This window comes from Mya arenaria, chromosome 10, assembly GCF_026914265.1.
Source record: "Mya arenaria isolate MELC-2E11 chromosome 10, ASM2691426v1".
NCBI lineage: Eukaryota > Metazoa > Mollusca > Bivalvia > Myida > Myidae > Mya > Mya arenaria.
Window position 1 is genome coordinate 54,695,403 of NC_069131.1, and position 19,323 is coordinate 54,714,725.

The following is a 19,323-nucleotide window of genomic DNA, read 5'->3' on the forward strand; positions in this document are numbered from 1 at the left end:
CATATTATATGTGAACGTTGACTTCAATTATTGGATACAAGCTTAAAGAATGTTGTTGATATTCGATTTTATATTTACGTTATACACGTATCAGTAGAACTATACAAGGTGAACGATCATCACAGGTAGAGAATCAGGAAGACAATGGTTTGCATGAAATAGAGGTAGCCTAAAAATGAAATACGGACAACTTCAACTACATGATTTGTTTTACAACCTCATTATCACATACAACGGTTATATAATACTTACACAACAAAATGCCACTTATTTCGCAATCAAGTTTTAGACATAACATATTTAATTGAACTGGCGATTTACTATTCAGTAAACTCAAAACAGTTTGAACCTACCTTTTGAATTAAAAACTACATTGCAGACACTAATTCTTAGTATACTGTATCCTACATTGGTAAAGATATATTCAAACAAGTTGTATTAAGCGTAGACAAAGCAATAACTGATGAAATGGTTTTAGTTATGGGTATGAAGTCAAACAATTATGTGGTCAGACCCATTTTACAATGATATACCTTATTTCATCATTTTACAATTAAAGGCAAGCCAAACTACCATCGTAATGTTGTATTCCAAAGCCGAATTATAAGTTCAATACTTTCATGCGTACCGTTATTGAGGTGAAATATGCGCAAACATCCTGCAATTTAATACATAATGCGAACACATCATAATACAGCAAACCAATGCAAACAGCCTAATCAAAACACGAACTTTCTTGTCGGATATGGTCCGTAGTTGCTTGAGAGATTTCGAATGATCAGGTAGATGGCTAGGTGATATATTTGGGCAAAAGCACACCATCAAGCATTGAAGTCTAAAAAGCTTCCGGATATTTACTTGTCAGATCAAGTTAGATATCAAAACAATAAATGATATGAATGCAAGTTTACAACAAGTAAAATAGTCATGCCGCAACAGTTTCTGCTGCTAGAACATATGACAGCAATATGGTGCATAGAAGTAAAAACTATAATAAAGGCTCAAATGGCCTTCAAAATTAGATTTTGGTATGCAAAATTTGTCCGCGGACAAACGCTCGTTTTGTTAAAAAAAGGCTCCATATTAGCGTGAAAACTGAATATAGAATTGCCTATTATAAGCCAAAAACATAGCGTTATGTCCATGTGTATTTTATACTGTAGAATTTCTTATTCACTAATATAGAACAAAGGGGGAGGAAAAAAGTAGACTTGAATTGCATAATTCATTCACGTATGTGTTTATTGTACATATTGAGATCGACATGTACGATACCACGAGAGAACTGATTTATGCGAATATCAACGTGTCTACAAGTGCAAGTTTAAACAAATTTTAAACTCAAACTCACGTCATGAATTCAAACCTCTCTTAGAATACTTATTATAAAAAAGTACATTAATTTCTATAACATGAGTACATTATTTGAGTTTTGATTTCCAAATAATGGCTTACAACGGATAAACATAAAGATATTGGTAAACTTTAAGGTAAGGATTCATTCTTCAGTTTGCATTCTGACACTTGGTACATGTACCACAAAACATTTTAAAAGATTTAAAATATTCAATTAAAGTTCGTGTATAGGTTTCATTACGTTAACCAATTGCCTTCAGCAATATTTAGAACAACGTTTCGATACAATGATAATGATGCGGATTTATTATTTATTTATATATTTGGTATGTTTATCAAGAATTGTTAGGTACCGCCTTGGAACAACACATATTATACATCCTTAAAATGTTTTCATTGTGTTTATTGAAATACAAATATGATATTATACAAGTTAATTCTTTACCATATACATAAGCCATGCGTTTGTTCAATCATTCATTCATGGCGATTTATTTCCCTAGCTTACAAAGTGATACACCTGACTAAATGTAATAATGTAAACGCGCCATTCTTTGCTCGTACGGGCGCATTGTCAGTGTACCACCCATTATTGCTTTCAATAAAACAAACAAAAAACTGTCAATGAACAGGTAATAACAGGAAATATTACTACACGTTTATTAAGCTTAAGATTTAACAACATGTATAGATAGCGAATATAATGTACATATTCGTGAAGATGTAACAAAGATAGTAACATTGACATTGTTATAGCTAGTGTACAAGTTATAATTATGTTAAATCTAAAAATTAATGTTTTCTTATCATCTTCAATATATCGGTACAGAAGAAATACATGTTGTTAAAAGGTAGTAGTTTTAATATGCAATGCTATTTGGTATTTTAACAAAGGTGAAGTGGTATAAATAAAACAACAAATATAGTTGTGTCATTAATATTATGTGTTTGTATAAAAGCTCTATGGGTTATAATACATGTATCATGACTAACTACAACGAGGAAGATTAACATGACATATTAGTTTCGTAGGTCAATGCCATTAATATTAACGCAGCATCCAGTGCTCAAGTCAAACATGTGTGTTAATGTGTACCGTTCAAAAAGAAATAAAAGTCTGTCAACAGGTAAAAGTATTTCCTATTTTCAGGCTTTTTTTACAGATAATGCATACAAAATATTGGTTATACATACGTATTTTCGTTACAAAGAGAAGAAGTATGTCTAAAAGTAAAAGTATTTCATATTTACATGCTTTCATTTACAGTTTAGGCATGAAAAGTATTGGTCTAAAGAAAAATATATGTGATAACATCAAATAAAATACATTCATTTGTTAAAATGTAATTGGATTTTATTTTCCGTTTTCTAAAATATATCAAAGAAGGAGCATAAATACATTTACTCTTTACGGCTGTTATCTCAAATTGAAATCGATTTCATCAGAAAAACTTTCAAACAAACGCGGCTTTAAAACATGTGGGAAGTTTTGAATCAACTTTCTATAATAACAATAGGTAGGAGAGTATCTGAAATATGAAGGAAGAAATATCCAAATTGTGTTTTTACAATTTAACTTTTTGCGCTTGTCTACCATTATTCACCTATAATATCTCAATTTTCAAACATAAAACAAAAAATAAGTTAAGTAAATGGTAATATCACATGCTATAGTACGCCTAACATATTGCTACCTACATACAATAAAACCAAATTCATGGATAAAAATCAGCCCTGGAAAATGTTTGTTTTTTTAGGCATGAACAAGTATTTGGGTTTCAATCCAATTAATATGACATGCTGAAAGTGATACTGTGCTAGCTATTTAGTTTTCGAACTTAAAATGAAGCGTTGTATGATAAAGGCAGTATAATTCCAATTTATTTACCGAACTTGTTTTAATCAACTAAGTTATTTCCTTATGATAATTGTATTATACTTTTTTTAATATTTTACGGTCGAACTAGTGAAATAACAGCAGTAAATACATATATTTGATAATTTCAATAGAAACTAAGGAATTAAGATAACAACTACTTTAAAAGTCAATTTGTTGTAACTTCATTTAGATCAAATCTGAGTGTCTCACGTTTGAACCAGAAACGCATGTCAGAAATGATACTTTGATATCAAGAAATAATATTTGTCATGGACATTGTAATCATAATTTCCAAACTTGTACTGGAAGTTATCATTATTCCTCTGAAACGGCTGGTACGCAAGCGAATCGTACAATAAGAGTTCTTGAAGTGCATCATTAAACAAACGTTAATAATTGGAACTTGTACTGTTTTTTTGCCTTACACATATTGTATTCAGCCAATGAAATTTGGTCAATTTATTCATGGCCTTTTTCGTGTATCAAATGCTATCATTTGGAACAAAAATTCCCTAAAAAAAGTTTAAAGGTGAGTGTTTATAAAATGTTTGCACTAAAACAGAAAAGGATGTAATTTTGAAGAACTTTTTCTCCACTGCCGTCGTAGGAATGACAATGTTTGTCTTCAGCGATGAAAATACGGGTAGCAAAATGGAAAGCAAAAAAAGACAAATTAACAAAAATACAAGAAATGAAAATGAATATAAAAATCCTTTGTCATAACAAACCTTCGTTAATTTTAGTCTTAGTCAATTTTATTATTGTTTCCTTTTATTCGTGATCATAGAAGTGTATTTTCAATCCTGGCTTCCCGGTCGTGTAATTATATCCAATGACTCTCATGACAAAGAATATGATCTTACACTAGACGAATGTATTTTGAAGTAAGAAATCATGTTTAAAATGTAAAATGCGAAAAGCAATCGATGATAGCAATAATTTACACCAACTGTATAAAACAAAGGTCACGTATATTTTCACCCGTTAATAAGTTATGAAATCACGTGATCAAAGTTTCATGTTAATTATCCACAGCGATCTAGATATCTCCCTCTGTGTCTAGGTTTACTTAATGCTGTCACTGGGATGATATTAGATTTGAAGCATTTCATACTGTGGTCTGTCATGAGATGCACCACCTTGTCTTTTATCTAGTTCCTCGTACATCGACTTGCCTTCTGCAACTGAAGACAACCTTATATTCTAAACACATTCAAATATTCAAACCGATATTAGAAAGGTTTACTAGCAAAATAACAGTTGCAATATTAATAACACATTACTTATTGTGTGTTACCTGTATTCGTAGGACTTGCATCAGATGATTGTAGTCTATAAGCATCGTTGTTTTGGTTTACTTTCCGCCTTATAAAATGAATTAAGAACTGCATAATGCATTGTCTACTTAATAACCATCAGAAGTTGTACAATCTACAAGTACATAGAAAACACCAGTAGTCAATATATTCTGGCACAATTATGTTAAACGACTGTTTTGCTGGAACTAACGTGAAACTGAACGAGAAACACATCAAATTAGCTTTAATTAGTTTAAGCAATAAGTGTAGTGCCTACCGCATTGAAACGGATATTGAAACACGAATTTACTTTGGTCTACAATTATTTATGTGAACTCAACCTGTAAATTCTAATATGTATACAATACACTTATTTGCTTTATATTTGACTTTGACAATGCAAACAATAAATGAAAAGAAATAAAAACAATCATGTTTTCTACATATATAATTCTAAAAGAAAATGAGCAAACTATACCGTACCTTTGTTTGCGAATGTACACTATGGTCAAAGCAGTTGACAGTCCAACAGCAAGTCCGATAAATCCTATGCCGGCAGTTAGTCCTACACTGATCCCCGATGTAATGGCCGTTGAGTTGCAGTATACCCCGTTCAAAGATGGATGTGCACAAGTAAAACAATTACCTGTTATTTTATTGCATGCCTTGCAAAGAGTATTACAACTTTTGTCACAGTTTTCACCCCAATAGCTGTCAACGCAATTTGCAATACATCTTCCACTGCTTGCATTACATGACCTATCTATGCATCGTTCACTGCAGACTGAGCAAATACCACGTCCATCTGGATAAAATCCCACTTTGCACTCCGTGCATGTTCCATTTTTCTGCGAACATTTTCGACACATGCTACTATAATCAGAACAATGACTAGAACAATCTTTCCCATGCTTTCCATCTTCACATCCTTGTAAGCATTGGTATTGTGACGAACATAGTGTGTCTTTACAGGAACTAGGGCATGGACAACAACTGCGTATACCCTCGTTAACAAAGTATTCATTGTTAATGCAAGTATTACACTTTTCCTCATCACAAAACTTCGTGTGGCATTTACAGTCATATTCTTGGTTAGAGTACATATTTAAACATGAAGTGCATCTATCACTGCCTTCGTCACATACGCAGTTCGGAGGACATTCGCATCTTGATCCAGAATTATCATTAAAACATGACGTGCAATGCAACAAATCACTCTGCTGACAGGAGGCACAATTTAAATCGCAAGGTTCTGTACACGTGTTACCTGAATAGCCATCAATACAACCGTTAGTACATCGTCCTTCTGTTTTGTCACAGTATGGTGTAGAACATCCGCCACTGCAATTGTACTGGCATTCGTTCCCATATTTTCCTTCAACACACGCATCACATGGTGTACCAATGAAATTCTCACTGCAGGTACATGAACCATCTCTCATGCAAACACCAGCGCTACATCCAACTGAACAAGTGCTATTGCACTGTTTCCCAAAATAACCAGGCTTACAGCGATAACATGCTCCATTTCTCATACATGTTTCACCAAAACATCCACTGAAACATCTTGTATTGCAGTCTACTCCATAATACGCATTTATACATTCCATGCACGAGACACCAGAAAAGCTTTCGCGACATTTACAACTTCCATCATCATTACAAACGCCGTCCTGACATCCTATCGAGCAAGGTGTCTGACAGAACGTGTTTCTCCCATAGAATCCCGTTTTACAAGAATCGCATCCCTTTCTTTCAGTACATCGACAGTTCTGATGATCACATGTACTGTTACAGTTTGTACCATAGTTCCCTTGTATGCAAATATCGCATTTACTTCCTTCATAATGGTATAAACATGGACTACACGTTCCATTATCATAACAGGATCCCCCATCACATCCGTTGGAGCAGGACTTATTACATAAACTGTTCATATCGTAAAATGTTTCCTTGCAGGTGTAGCATGGTCTTCCAATATAGAAGTTGCACGCGTGGCAGTTTTCGGGACAATGATTGTGACATCTGTGACCATACATTCCATCAACACAACCGTCAAAACAATAATTGTCTCCAAAGTTATAGTTTTTACCACACCTTTGAAGTCCTCCCTTGCAGCAAACACAGTTAAGACTGCAGTCCACCTCCATTCCGTCAATAATCGTCACTAAAAAGCAAACGTTGAAACAAACACTTAGTCAAAGCGGTTAACATTGTATATATTTGTCAGTTTACGACGTGAATACATGCACTCGAGTTTTATATTGCACTGTCCATAGTTTGGCTCTTGATTGGACGCTTCTATGGGATGAAGCTGTGTACGTGCGCCAACCTCCCCAAAATGAAACGTGTAATTCGTTATGTAGTTGTGGGGATGTTTTACGCCCTTGGAGCAAATTTGCCATATTTAATCTTAACTGATGATATGCAGGTGCATTGCATTTATAGTGTGTCTTCTATATGGCAAAATTAAGTTTAAATGGCAAAAGCGTGTCAGATGCATCGTTTGAATCTGCTAGTGCTTTGCACTTGTTTACAGAAATAAGCCATTAATGACAAGGAAATAAAGAAACTTATCTTCAATTAGTATATACAAATTTATTTTAGCTCGATTGTGACGAAAGCTAAGCTTATAGAATCACTCTCGAGTCCGTTTCCTGGGCAGAAACCAGTACTGTGTCCTTTTTTGAGAGGCCATGAGAAAGTACCCCTGATGGGGATCGAACCCACAACCTCTTGGGTGAGAGGAAGACACCTATGCCACTAGACCACTCTCACCTTCAGTTGATACAGCAGAGAAACATGCAAAGGATATTTTAAAATATGGAATAAAATCTTCAATAACATATAAGATCTTTGTCCTTTCAGTTTGGTTCCAGAATAGTAACTGTTAAAAGGAAATGAAAGTACAAACCTGTTATTACAAAGTAAAGGTCAGATAGTAATTCCTATTTCAACTCATTATACCTTATACTCATTATAATTAGTTTGTCCTTACCAGCAACGCTTGTTCTTGAAATGCTCAATATCACGCCAACCAGCAAACTCAGATTGATCATGTCTTCTTATTCTTCTTGTTCTTGGATGTCAAAACTTGAAAAATAATTTACTATTTACGAAACCGTAAATGAAATGAATCCTTTCTAGTTTAATTTATAATGTTTAAGTTGTAAATTAGGGCAGCAGCTAGTTATAATAAACTTGTTTACTCTTGGATTATCTCATAATTAGTCTTAATGTTTGTTGGTAATTTTATGCTTATATTAAACCTGTAATAACTGTAAACCAAACAAAGCAATTAAACGTTTAGACTAGATTCAACATGAACTACTTATGAATGTTTAGATTATTTGCATACAATGTACTTACTGGCAAATGTCGTAACTCTATGTTTATGCTTATTGTTTGATGACCTACCTAAAATATTTTTTATTGCAAATCTATATATAAAACAATACCAAGTGGTCATATCAGTTTGACAAACATTATGTTTTACAAACTTTCATTTAGACTTGTTCTAATAAAAACTAAAATCGCCACCGACAGCAGAATTTCAATATGGTTAATTGGGAATTAGAGCCAATTAATTCCCTGTATGAGTTAGAATAAGGCAGCAGCCTCTCTATTTCCATTAGTGACGAAGAGACATATCTAAGTATCTGATTTGATTAGTTTCGTTCCTCTACATTCTAACTAAGTTTCATGTCCTTTAGTATGTCCATATCCCCCTCAAAAGCAAGCTGAAGCTACCTTTTAACGTATGCCACACACACCACGTTATTACACACCAAGATTCATCACTATCCATGTGTTCTTACTAACATTGTCGGGCGGAAACCCACCCCTCTTAGAAGGAAAGGATAGTTAGCTTTATCCATAAGATACCTTCACCCCATGTTTAATCACTATTCATCAGTCCTGAAATTATATATTAAACATTTTTTTCCTTTCCTAGTAACCATGTTCATGACCCGCTGAAAAGCAATCCGCAGGTAGCTTTTCACATGAGCTAACTAACACAATAGTTTCAACAATATCCATCAATTAATCCCATGGTAGCTCATCACTTTAACTGCCTACACACCAAGTTGCATCACTGTCTATTAATCCTAACTAAATATATACACGCGGAAACCATACATATTTTAAGACATTGACTTGACATAAACCAACGCGCCCTCAAAAGAATAAAATTCCTTATCATAATTTTGTTTTCAATTTCTAGTTACCTCTAGCTAGCTCTTAACATCATCTACATACAATCAAAGTTGTATCACCATCCGTCAATCATGATTAAATTAAGGTGCACACTATTATTATTTTTTTGTAACATTTACCTTGAACTTGACAAAACCGCATCAAAATTAATGAATAGGTAGCTCTTCACATGAGCTTCATTTACACCAAGTTTCATCAATATTTTTAATCTAACATTGACTTTAGCCTTGAACCAACCTAACCCTAAAGTAATACTAAGCAATGTCTTAACATCGACTAGCAATACATAAAGTTTCATCACTATCAATCAAACAAAACATTCCCTTTTCAGAAAATATTGCAATACGTAAATTGGTGTAGTTCCTCCGGACAATGTTAAACGTTACTCTTAATAGTAGCACAAAGTTATTCTATTCAAAGCAGTTACCTTGTTAATCAAAAAAATTGCTGTAACAAAAACTTCCTGATATTTAATTCAATTGTTTTATATCCGTTCAACTCTTTCCCATGAAAAGAGGAATGTGTTTTTTATTATTACCAACTTTAGATTTAATCGGAAATGTTTTTAATTCCGATTAAAATCTAATGTACTTACAGGTACCCGTTTTATCAAACAGACCATAACAATTTCAAAATCCTTATGTTCTTATTTCGTTTTTGAAACACTTGTTTACGGAAGTTTGATATCATAATCACGAAATAAAATTCAGCCATTCAATACCGTCTTAAGATTTAACTTGTAACACTATTTACTTCCGCAATTTCTAAAGAACAATTTAAGAGGTTTCAGTGTGATATTTAACTAGGTGAATTGTCGAAAAAATAGTATTGATGTATTATGCATCGTTGTAACTTAATGAGCATAAACATACTACCACGACTGATTGGGATAACATACTTAAAAAAGGTAAAGTGCAAATATTAGTCAAATATTCATGCTCGACATGAAATATTCTGACGTCAAAAAAGTAAATTCAAAATTATGTGCCTATAAGAGCAAGACGATCAACTAAATTTCATGGCTTAAGACAACAGTTATAACCAAAGTCCAGGAACTAGACATCAACTGTTAATACTTAGCGAGTTTCTAAGTATTAGACATAAATTGTTATCTTTTTTTCGTAATGCAATATTTCCATAAAAGGGTATGTTTGAATATGTTTTAAAACCAGTCTTTTATTATTGGAAAGAAGGAAACAATAGCGATCACAAAATACAATCAAAACGTACCGTTATGCAATTTCAAAACTTATATATGAACCTAATCCAGATAATAATACTTGATTATAAAATTTCATCACATAAGTTTCACTAAACAAGCTTTAAGATGTGGACTGAAAAGATTTTCATGTTTACAAATTGAAACATAAAACTTCCTTCTTATCGACAGAGATGAGATTACATCTTACAATGTCATCTATCATAATATTTGTGAATATTATTCGTAAGGAGGCTTTAGTTAACATTTAATATGTAATGGAGCATTTTAATGATTTATAAGTTCGTTTCGGTAGTATGGTCAGAAAAAGAAGCGAAACAGATACTGTGTATTGCAAATCTAAAACTGAAAAAAATAAAGGCAAAGCGGCTATTTGGAAGGAAAACGTCTAGCTGAAGTTTAAATACAATGGAAACTAAAAAGACAATTTTAATAGTCAAATATTTAAATGAATACCTTTTATATAGAGACAGGTTGTTGTTGGCCTAACAGACAATACATGAGGAACACACAACGTCAAAACTTAACAAAGACATATTATACATGCATCGAGATGTGAAAAAGAAGTTCACTGGGGGAGGAGGGGTTAGTAGTAATAATTTATCCATGAAATACACTAAAGCACTTTGACAGGTTTCTATAAAAACACAGTATATCTACAAAATACACTGTATACTATAAGTAGTATGCATTATACATCCTTTATTATTTTACCTCACTTGACTTATCCACGTTAAACTCTCATATTCACCACATTATACAATCCGTCCTGGAACCTTTGACATAACATTTTTCACCGGGTGTTATAATTATATTACGCCCGTGTGTCTAATTATAGACACTATAAATGACCAACATATCGACTCGACAGTCGCTTATAAAATAGGTTATAGTCTAGCGCTTTAATGTGTGCAGCTGAGTTTGTTGCTTGCAAAAATGGATGCAAATAAGTGTATTGCTTCATTGTCAGAGTCAAATGAGCGACATTTAGACGATCCATGAGATTCTTTTCGATCTAAACGATGGAGAGTAGTGTGAAGCTCTTTTGTTCTTACATAGGTAAGGAGAGCATTAAAGAAAATTTCGAAGAAATGAAATCAACTAAGGAATGTTTATTGTGTCGATTCGCACAGTAAAAGGCGAGATGCTTATTATGTTAAATGTGGACTTTCGCAGTTCATTAAGGAAGCGTGCCGAACTTACATATAACTAGACAGTGAATTTGCTCTCTATAAAATAAAAACGTTTAAAAATAAGTTGACAGACCTTCAGGAAAAGAAGAAAGGGTCTGTTGAACACAAAAATAAGATTAATGACCACGACCTTAGGAAGCTGAATGATCAACCCAACGTCGCCTTCAACATTTCCACACCTTACGGTTTACACAATAAGGACATATCAACAGTTTATAGTAAAAAGGGTAAACATGAATTGTATTTGAGGTACAAAATGTAAATTGTACACAGAACTTCGTGTACTGGTTAGAAGAAAACCTGCATCAGCCATTTGTTTATTTAGAAATTGTCAGATCAAAACCTCGCATAGTCATAGCTGTTTGAATTGTTCGTATCTTACCGCCTCAAAATAATAATAAGTGGCGAATCAAGGATTTATCATTATTATGGCAGAACTTGTTTCCTTGCGCTCTTCAGGTTCAAATTATCTTTTACTCGTTGAGACGGGTAGAGAAAATCTGGTCTTGGTAAACTTCAAACATATGACAAATAACAACTACAATTATAATTGCTTATAACACGTCCCAATGACAAATGACAACGTCTACATTTGCTGTCGAGTTGATTAACCTGGAATAGAAAATATCCGCCCAGCTGTAGATGAAGCCGACAAGAATCATCTTTTTCTCTTTCCATTTTGATGGTAAACACTCTTTTTCTTTTTCCTTGTATCTCGCTCACATTTCTCTTTTTGTCTATTCTCATTCTCCTTAATGCTTTTACAATCACTGCTGGAGACAGTTTTATCTTGCTAACTGCATTTGATAGGTTTTTATTCATCAAGTGATTCCTTTCTTTGACAGAACTTAGAGTCATATGCCCATTGTATTTTGGGGAACTAAAATCTGGTGTTATTTATGAAACGGTTTCCAGAAGATAAATACTTATATTTGCTTGTTGCTAGTTGGTAATTCTAAATTCATTTGCAAAAATTAAACAAATCACTCGTATGTCATTTTCAGGACTATATCTCGGAAGGTATCCGAAATATGTCTAATCAGAAGCCATGACCTAGGTATGTTAAGATTGCTGCCAGTGACCACAGTATTTAGATGTACAAGTATTTGACAATGAGTTTTTCAAGCTTAATTAACTGAAAGAGCCCCCTTTAAAGAGGAGTATCAATCATTTTGTCTAAGTATGGTCCTTAAATACTAGGTAAAGGATCATAGGTAGCTTTTACACTATAAAACAAAAAAGGAACAATTCTGACCTACACTATCCAAACAGAGATAAAACCGTGTATCCTACATCGAAAACATTTATTCAAATGATGAGATTTTTTTAATTAACCACCCGTTTTCAAGTCTTCACGTGAAAGCCGTGTATTTTTTTATAACATAACACGCAATATCAACTATAACAGACGATATCTTAAGCTGATAATCCTTGTTTGCACAAAGTATGTATAATCAGTATATATCACGTAAAAACTGGTAGTTTTTCATGTACTATTCTCCATGTGTGGGTATTCTGTTTTTGTTTGTACTCTATGCAAAGTAGATTGATTCAACTGTCACAGTTAAACATGTTCTAGTGTTGTCCATGTTTTGACATCCCCTCGCATACTCATTGAATTAAAAATTGTTTGTTTTGTTTAAACATATTTTCTCCCTCTTTCTCATAGAAAGAAACTCTAATTCTCATTGTCACATACAAACTCACTCTAACATATTTGGTTCAGGTTGTTCCATTTTCGCCACACATAGTATCTACAACAATAAGGCGAGGATTTCTCGAAGTCTCCGGGCCTGACACATTCGGAGTATATAGTGTTTGAGGTCATTTCATTGTATTCACACAGAGTTTTCTTACAAGAAATAGTCAAACATTGTCTCACAGTCTCATGTTCTTACAGATTCACTAGTGATGATATACACGAGAACACAATTTCTTCGCGATACTTTATCCACACACGTTATCTGCAATCATATAAGATATTAGTGGAAAATAACAGTTCAATGTTTTACACATATTTATTATGAAAGAATAATACAGTGGCTAGGGTTACTCTATTTTCTCCATATACAATATAAACTACGTTAGCCAGGACCATTTTGGTAGTCTTCTATATTTACATATTCACTACAACGATTCCAAATGTTTCAGTCGAAGTAATACCACCAGACCACTCTCACCCTGTTGGGGATCGAATCCACAACCTCATGAGTGTAAAGCGGAAAATGTCACTCTCACCCGGGTGGTCTAGTATATAGTGTATAGGTGATTTTATGCTATTGTTATAGATGCCTAATTCGTGTAACTTTATTTCACTTAAACTATTCAATATCATAACTAAAATGTATTTGAGTTTGTATATCTCAATATGCAATAAGGGCTGGTTGTATCGACTGGTGATTGTTGTTATTTGTAATGAGTTACATTGTCGACAATGATTTCCTCTTGTATACTTTTAGCGCATCTGTCTCTCAGTTGGGTGGTTTACTCGTTAAAAACAAAAACACGTACTGTTCAAATGTCTGCATGCATTCTATGAAAGTTATCCCCGTGAGTACCATTGTCCATTCGTAGACACAAGGACCATACCAGTGTATGTGTAATCACTGTCGAATCCTTAACATATACAATTTAGGAACTATTCTTAATAACATAAACTCACGTGATTTTTATATCTTATGATCCTTTGTTTTGTTTTAAGCCTAAATGAAATGTAACATGTATTATACTGACCAATAAGACTCATAGATATCTATAAAGAAAATACATGTGTTTCACATTTAAAACAAACATGAAGCCGATAGATATGATCCTTTATGTAATTGATGCTTTTGAATATGCTTTAAATTAAGACCTAACATGTTATGCCTAATATTTCTTTTATGAATTCGAAACAAACACTTGTCCTCACATGATTAATGTTTAAATGTTAATTATTTTGCACTTCGATCCAGCAAACTCGTTCTTTAAGTATTCCATTCCAGTCGAAACGGGCTGGACAAAAAGCAATTAAATTTGGTTGCCTTGGAAGATATATGATTACACATCCTCATTTCGGATATTTTGGATATTATCGAAACCTTGTACATCCCTATTTCGTAAATTATATACTTCTATTCCCTATTCGACCGATGGAAAATATTTGATAATGATGACATTCTATGTTCCATCTGTGGACAGGTGATGTTGAAATATTTAAAATGTTAACGGCATACTGCATTTTGTTATGTGCAAACTATTTGACATTGATGATGTATTATCACCGTACTTTATCGACTGAAAGAGCGTCTTTAATAGAGATACCAAACAAACTTCATAAATTCTAGGCAGGAGTTCAGTCGGATTTTATTCACTATATTACAAAGAAGTAACGACGTGGACCAACAACAATCATAGAAAGATATAACAGCATATTTGATGTAAAAGACAAATCCGTATGATGAAATTCAACCATACACAGTCTCATTGCGACCAGTTTTTATATCTGTTTTTTTTTTCAGAGCCTTCATCGAACTGTTTAAAATACACATTTAAACAAATACATAAGGTAATACTGAAACATTCGCTAGTACTTTAATTGATTGAGGTTTTCTGTGTTACTCTTTATCCAGTTTCTACAGCAACTACTAAAGAAACAACTCACGGTCTCTCGTTCATACCTATTATGTAATACATATTGCGTTGATGCCATTCGATTTTCTCTTTACACCGGTAATTATTTGAGAATTATAACACTGTTTTTGTTCAAAAGGACACAATTGGTTACGTTGGTTCTATATTATCCACACAAAATATCAACGGAATCAGCAATGAGCATTCTCGTAATCTACAGTTTGTACATCTTTACTAGACCGCCTTTCAACTTCTTCAATCGAAGTTTGTGGCATGTCATATTCATGGTTCTGTTGCTGCTCACGTGTTGCGTCGTCTAAATCCTCGTAATTATATTTCGGCCCTTAAATAAAATCAGAACGACTAAGTATTTGGATACTTATTAATAAGCAAGATCATGACCGTTCTGGTAAAGCTGTATAAACAAATGTCGAAACTCCTCAATCAAGCATACGGTTAGAAATACGTATACATATGAGAATCTTGAAGAAATAATAGTGTAAGATTTCTTGCTGGTAAACTTTGCACATACAGCATATGGTCATAGATGTACTGAATAAGATATACTCTTGACATACTTTTAACAACTGCTAATAATCTCAATTTTAAATTCCTTTCATTTTATTATAATTTATCGCACATCCTACCTCTTTGATCGGATTTCGGTGTGTTTGTATTTATCCCACTGGATGACGCTTCTTTTCCCTTCTTTCTTTTAAATCTAGTAAATATATGTTACAAATTAAATTTCCGATATTTTAGAATAACCATTTATATAACAGTGTTGAGAAATAACTGTTTGGTTACGACAATTATTATTTGACCGCCTTTACAATTTGAAAGTATAAGACATCTTGGCCATAAAACATGGCAGGTATGAACAAAGGGAGGTATTTCATGTACATCGCTGGTAAGCAAACGGTAGTTACCTCCTTATCAACAGCAAAACAACCAACGTCGCTATTACGGACACGATAACTCCTACTAAAAGAATGCCAACGAAAAGTCCAACCCTGATATGAAGCGTTGCATCTGTAATATAGAAGAAAATGGTTATTTTTTTAAAAAAATAGTTTATAACGTTAAGGTAAAGCTGGATTTATTAATGAATGAAACGATATTTCAAGTACCGTCTTAATATATTTATGAGCAATTAATGCTGTTTTTATTTTTAATAGTGATTAAGTATCAGTATGTGTTATATATAGAAATAATAATTCATACCTGTGTCACATTTGGATCCCGTGTAACCTTCGGCGCAGCCACTCAACCATTTTCCAAACTCGTTACATTCAATGTTAATGCATTTTGAACTGCATAATAAAGTACAGGTGGTCCGTATAAGGATTTCTGTATACACGCACTACACTCACCATTTAGTTGGTCACAAGTCATGCAGAGAGGACGACATATCTTTGTACAATGTTCACCCCAATAACTATCTTTACACCCATTTTTACATCTTCCACTGACAGTGTCACATGCACCATCCTTACATGACGATTTGCATTCTATGCAAACTGCCCCGTAAAACCCTTCTCTACATTTATCGCACAAATCACCTGTAAAATTACTTTTGCAATCACAAAAACCCGACATTCGTTCACATGAAAGTGTGGTACATCCAATACTGCAAACCTTATCACAAGTTACACCATATCGTCCATCAAGACACGCATCGCATCCCTCTTCGTCGAAGTGTTCAATACATGAGCACTTACCATCTTTTAAACATTGACCATTTCCACACTCTGTGGAACACGTTTCATTGCAGTATGTCCCGTAACTTCCACCAAGACACGCGTTGCACGTACTTCCAGAAAACCTTGACGGCAGGTACAATTGCCATTGTCATGACAATCGTCATTCTGACATCCAGCAGAACAGGTTGTTTGACTAGATGTGCTCCTGCCGTAAAATCCCAATTTGCATGAATTACATCCCTTTAGAGTTTTACATCGGCAGTTTCGGTGAAGGCAATCGTTTGTGCAATCTGTACCATATTTTCCTTTACAACAAGCACATGTTCCATTACAGTCCACCTCCTTCCCGTCTATGGCCACTGCCACTTGAAGAAAAACGTTTTATTAATTGTATGCATGTGCCAAAGGTCATTAGCAACACTGATATGCGAACTAATGGCTTTGGCCCTGTCATTGATGGAATTTATGTTTAAGTGTTCGACTGCTGGACTTGTTTCTGTAGTTTTTTCGTTTCGCAGCTATATTGCAGTTTTACACAGATTAAGGGCCCAGAGTTGCACGTAGCATTTATCATAACTATCGTTTGATCGGAAGGAAAATATCGTTGGCTTGACCTGACAAGGATACAGCACGCTTCCAAAGGGTTGTTCAAAACTACAAATTCTTATTTTAAATTGCTTCATGTCGCCATGTATTCCAGTGATACATTTTTTTGAACATGTGTATGATACTTTGGAACTTTGTTATACCAGAAATATACCAGATTAACCTCTGTCGACAGTTAAAGTTAGTAAGTACAGTTCAAATCTATGTACATTATCAAGTGGTGTCAACATATCAAAACAACTTTTATCATCCTGTATTTTAAACAAATTTATATTTAATTCTGACCAAACGATTGTCATAAAAGTATAGTATATTAAAAATGACCAAGCAAGTGTCGCAAACTTTTGAAAAGTAATAAATGAAGAATATTCTTTACTTGATTTTTTTCCCGAATCATATGGATTAGATTCATCGAGTCGTTATATACATTATGTTTTAAATAGAACCGGACAAATATTTATCTTGTTATATTTGATTGTCTGTTGTGCAGCTGAGATGCTCCCAGAACTTTCGTTTCTACTACTATAACAATGTCATTATCACATTTTTATTTTTTTACTGACAGCCACGGAAAGCAAATCAACAACTTCGAAATGTGTGTTAACTAGGAGTACAGTTATGTTGATGTATGCAACCTTACAACTCATGTATACACGAATATCAAATCATCTTGGTATTGTTATGGCACTGTAATGGTAAAGCTGACGCGTATTTTGTACGGTTGTGCTACGCTGTAGTCATTTCAGTTCTGAAAACTTGTCTAAAACAGTAAAATGTTCTCTTACCTGAATTCTTGATATAATGTAGTGCCCTTTGCAGGTTTATAATCCAGTTATTAACAATACTTAAATCCTACTATTGTAAATTAACTCTTCTAAACATATTATTTTTACTTTGATACTGCAATGACGAAAACGACGGTTTATGGAACCATTCAATACAGTCTATAGATGTTCATTCATGCAATCATTCACTTGCACAATATCTTAATGAATCATATTACAATATATTTTCGATAAGCATTGAACAATGTAAACACCTGTATTTTAGTATTCTGATACATAAACTATTATTGGAACTGTATACGTTTAAACCTACTACTATAGAGCAAGGATAATGCATAGAAAATGTAACCTGCGGATAAATGGACAGTCATGTTTTATCATACGTTTCAGGTGTCCGTATTTAATATAAGACAGAGAACATAGGGTTCATCTGCTGGTCATTACCAACGGTTTTTTTTTTCCAGATATTGACCGGAAACGGATATTCAGATAGAGGTCACCACGACCATAACCTTTAATCCACTGGCTTAAAACTCAATATGGATTAGGTGCTGTCATAAGTATAATGCCTGCTAAGTTTGAGGTATATGGGCCTTAGCATAGTTAAGTATTTTTGGCGGAAACAGATTTGCAGCTCGAGGTCATCAGGATCACGACCTTTGACCTACTGACCTCACATCAATGGGGCTCATCTGTTAGTCAGTACAAACCTGCACACCAAGTTTGAAGCCTAGAATTTCTAATATGAAAGCACCTGCTTATATTTTGCATTCCTGGATTCTCTTCCGTTCATATAAAAATATATCATTTTCCCCTTAACGTGATCTGATATTGTTCATCCTTTTGATGGATACAGCTTGCTTTTCAATTGTGGAGTAATTCAATGTTTGGTACATAATTCACTTAAACAGGAGAAAACAACAGTTACCTTAAAAATTTGATGATTTAAATGTAATACGTATTTGTGCACAATAAAGATTAAGTTTAATTCATTATTAGGTTTAATTTATTTGACTATAGTGAATAAAAAACTAAAAAACAAGCATATACTTTGTTTACAGATAAAATTATAAGCCCTAATAAACGCGTTTTAATTAATAGCTACATGGCCTCATATTTCCCAGTTAAAAGCGCTGAAGTATAGATTGTATTTTTAATGATTATTCCCTAAATTTCCGTGGACGTATCGTTTTGTTGTGTTTTCGGCTAATGTCTGACGTTCTTGAGCATTTTTATTTCTTGTTAAGCGTTTTGAAGACATTTTATAAGATCTTTGATATTTGAAAATCCCCATTTCTTTAGACGATCAAATAAAAAATAAGCCCATTTGGGACATTTTTAACAAGAAAATTGGGAATGTTTATTATTATATGTTTATTATTATATGTTTATGTTTATATTTTATATTTATTAATGAACAATCCCTATAAGAAATAATCGAATAAGTGACTTTT

The 19,323-nt window shown here is 33.5% G+C and overlaps 2 protein-coding genes across 6 annotated transcripts; both read right to left on the reverse strand.

The window, feature by feature from the left end:
• Window positions 1-1,660: 1,660 nt before the first annotated feature.
• LOC128204240 (multiple epidermal growth factor-like domains protein 10) lies at window positions 1,661-10,078 on the reverse strand. 5 transcript variants are annotated; one of them, XM_052905628.1, is made up of 5 exons: window positions 9,982-10,078; window positions 7,532-7,626; window positions 5,017-6,700; window positions 4,533-4,600; window positions 1,661-4,419 (listed from the first exon to the last, which is right to left on the reverse strand). In XM_052905628.1, exons 2-5 carry the CDS (start codon window positions 7,590-7,592, stop codon window positions 4,328-4,330), a joined length of 1,905 nt encoding a protein of 634 aa, XP_052761588.1. In that variant the 5' UTR covers window positions 7,593-7,626; window positions 9,982-10,078; the 3' UTR covers window positions 1,661-4,327. The 5 variants fall into 5 exon arrangements, 4 of the variants coding, with proteins under 4 accessions (XP_052761588.1, XP_052761591.1, XP_052761590.1 ...); XM_052905631.1 differs by lacking the exon at window positions 9,982-10,078 and adding an exon at window positions 9,371-9,417; XM_052905630.1 differs by lacking the exon at window positions 9,982-10,078 and adding an exon at window positions 9,347-9,376.
• A 4,430-nt stretch (window positions 10,079-14,508) lies between these two features.
• On the reverse strand, window positions 14,509-16,433 carry LOC128204830 (uncharacterized). The gene is made up of 5 exons (XM_052906238.1): window positions 16,429-16,433; window positions 16,000-16,088; window positions 15,705-15,807; window positions 15,423-15,496; window positions 14,509-15,118 (listed from the first exon to the last, which is right to left on the reverse strand). The coding sequence occupies exons 1-5, from the start codon at window positions 16,431-16,433 to the stop codon at window positions 14,967-14,969; spliced, it is 423 nt and encodes a 140-aa protein (XP_052762198.1). The 3' UTR covers window positions 14,509-14,966.
• Window positions 16,434-19,323: the final 2,890 nt, after the last annotated feature.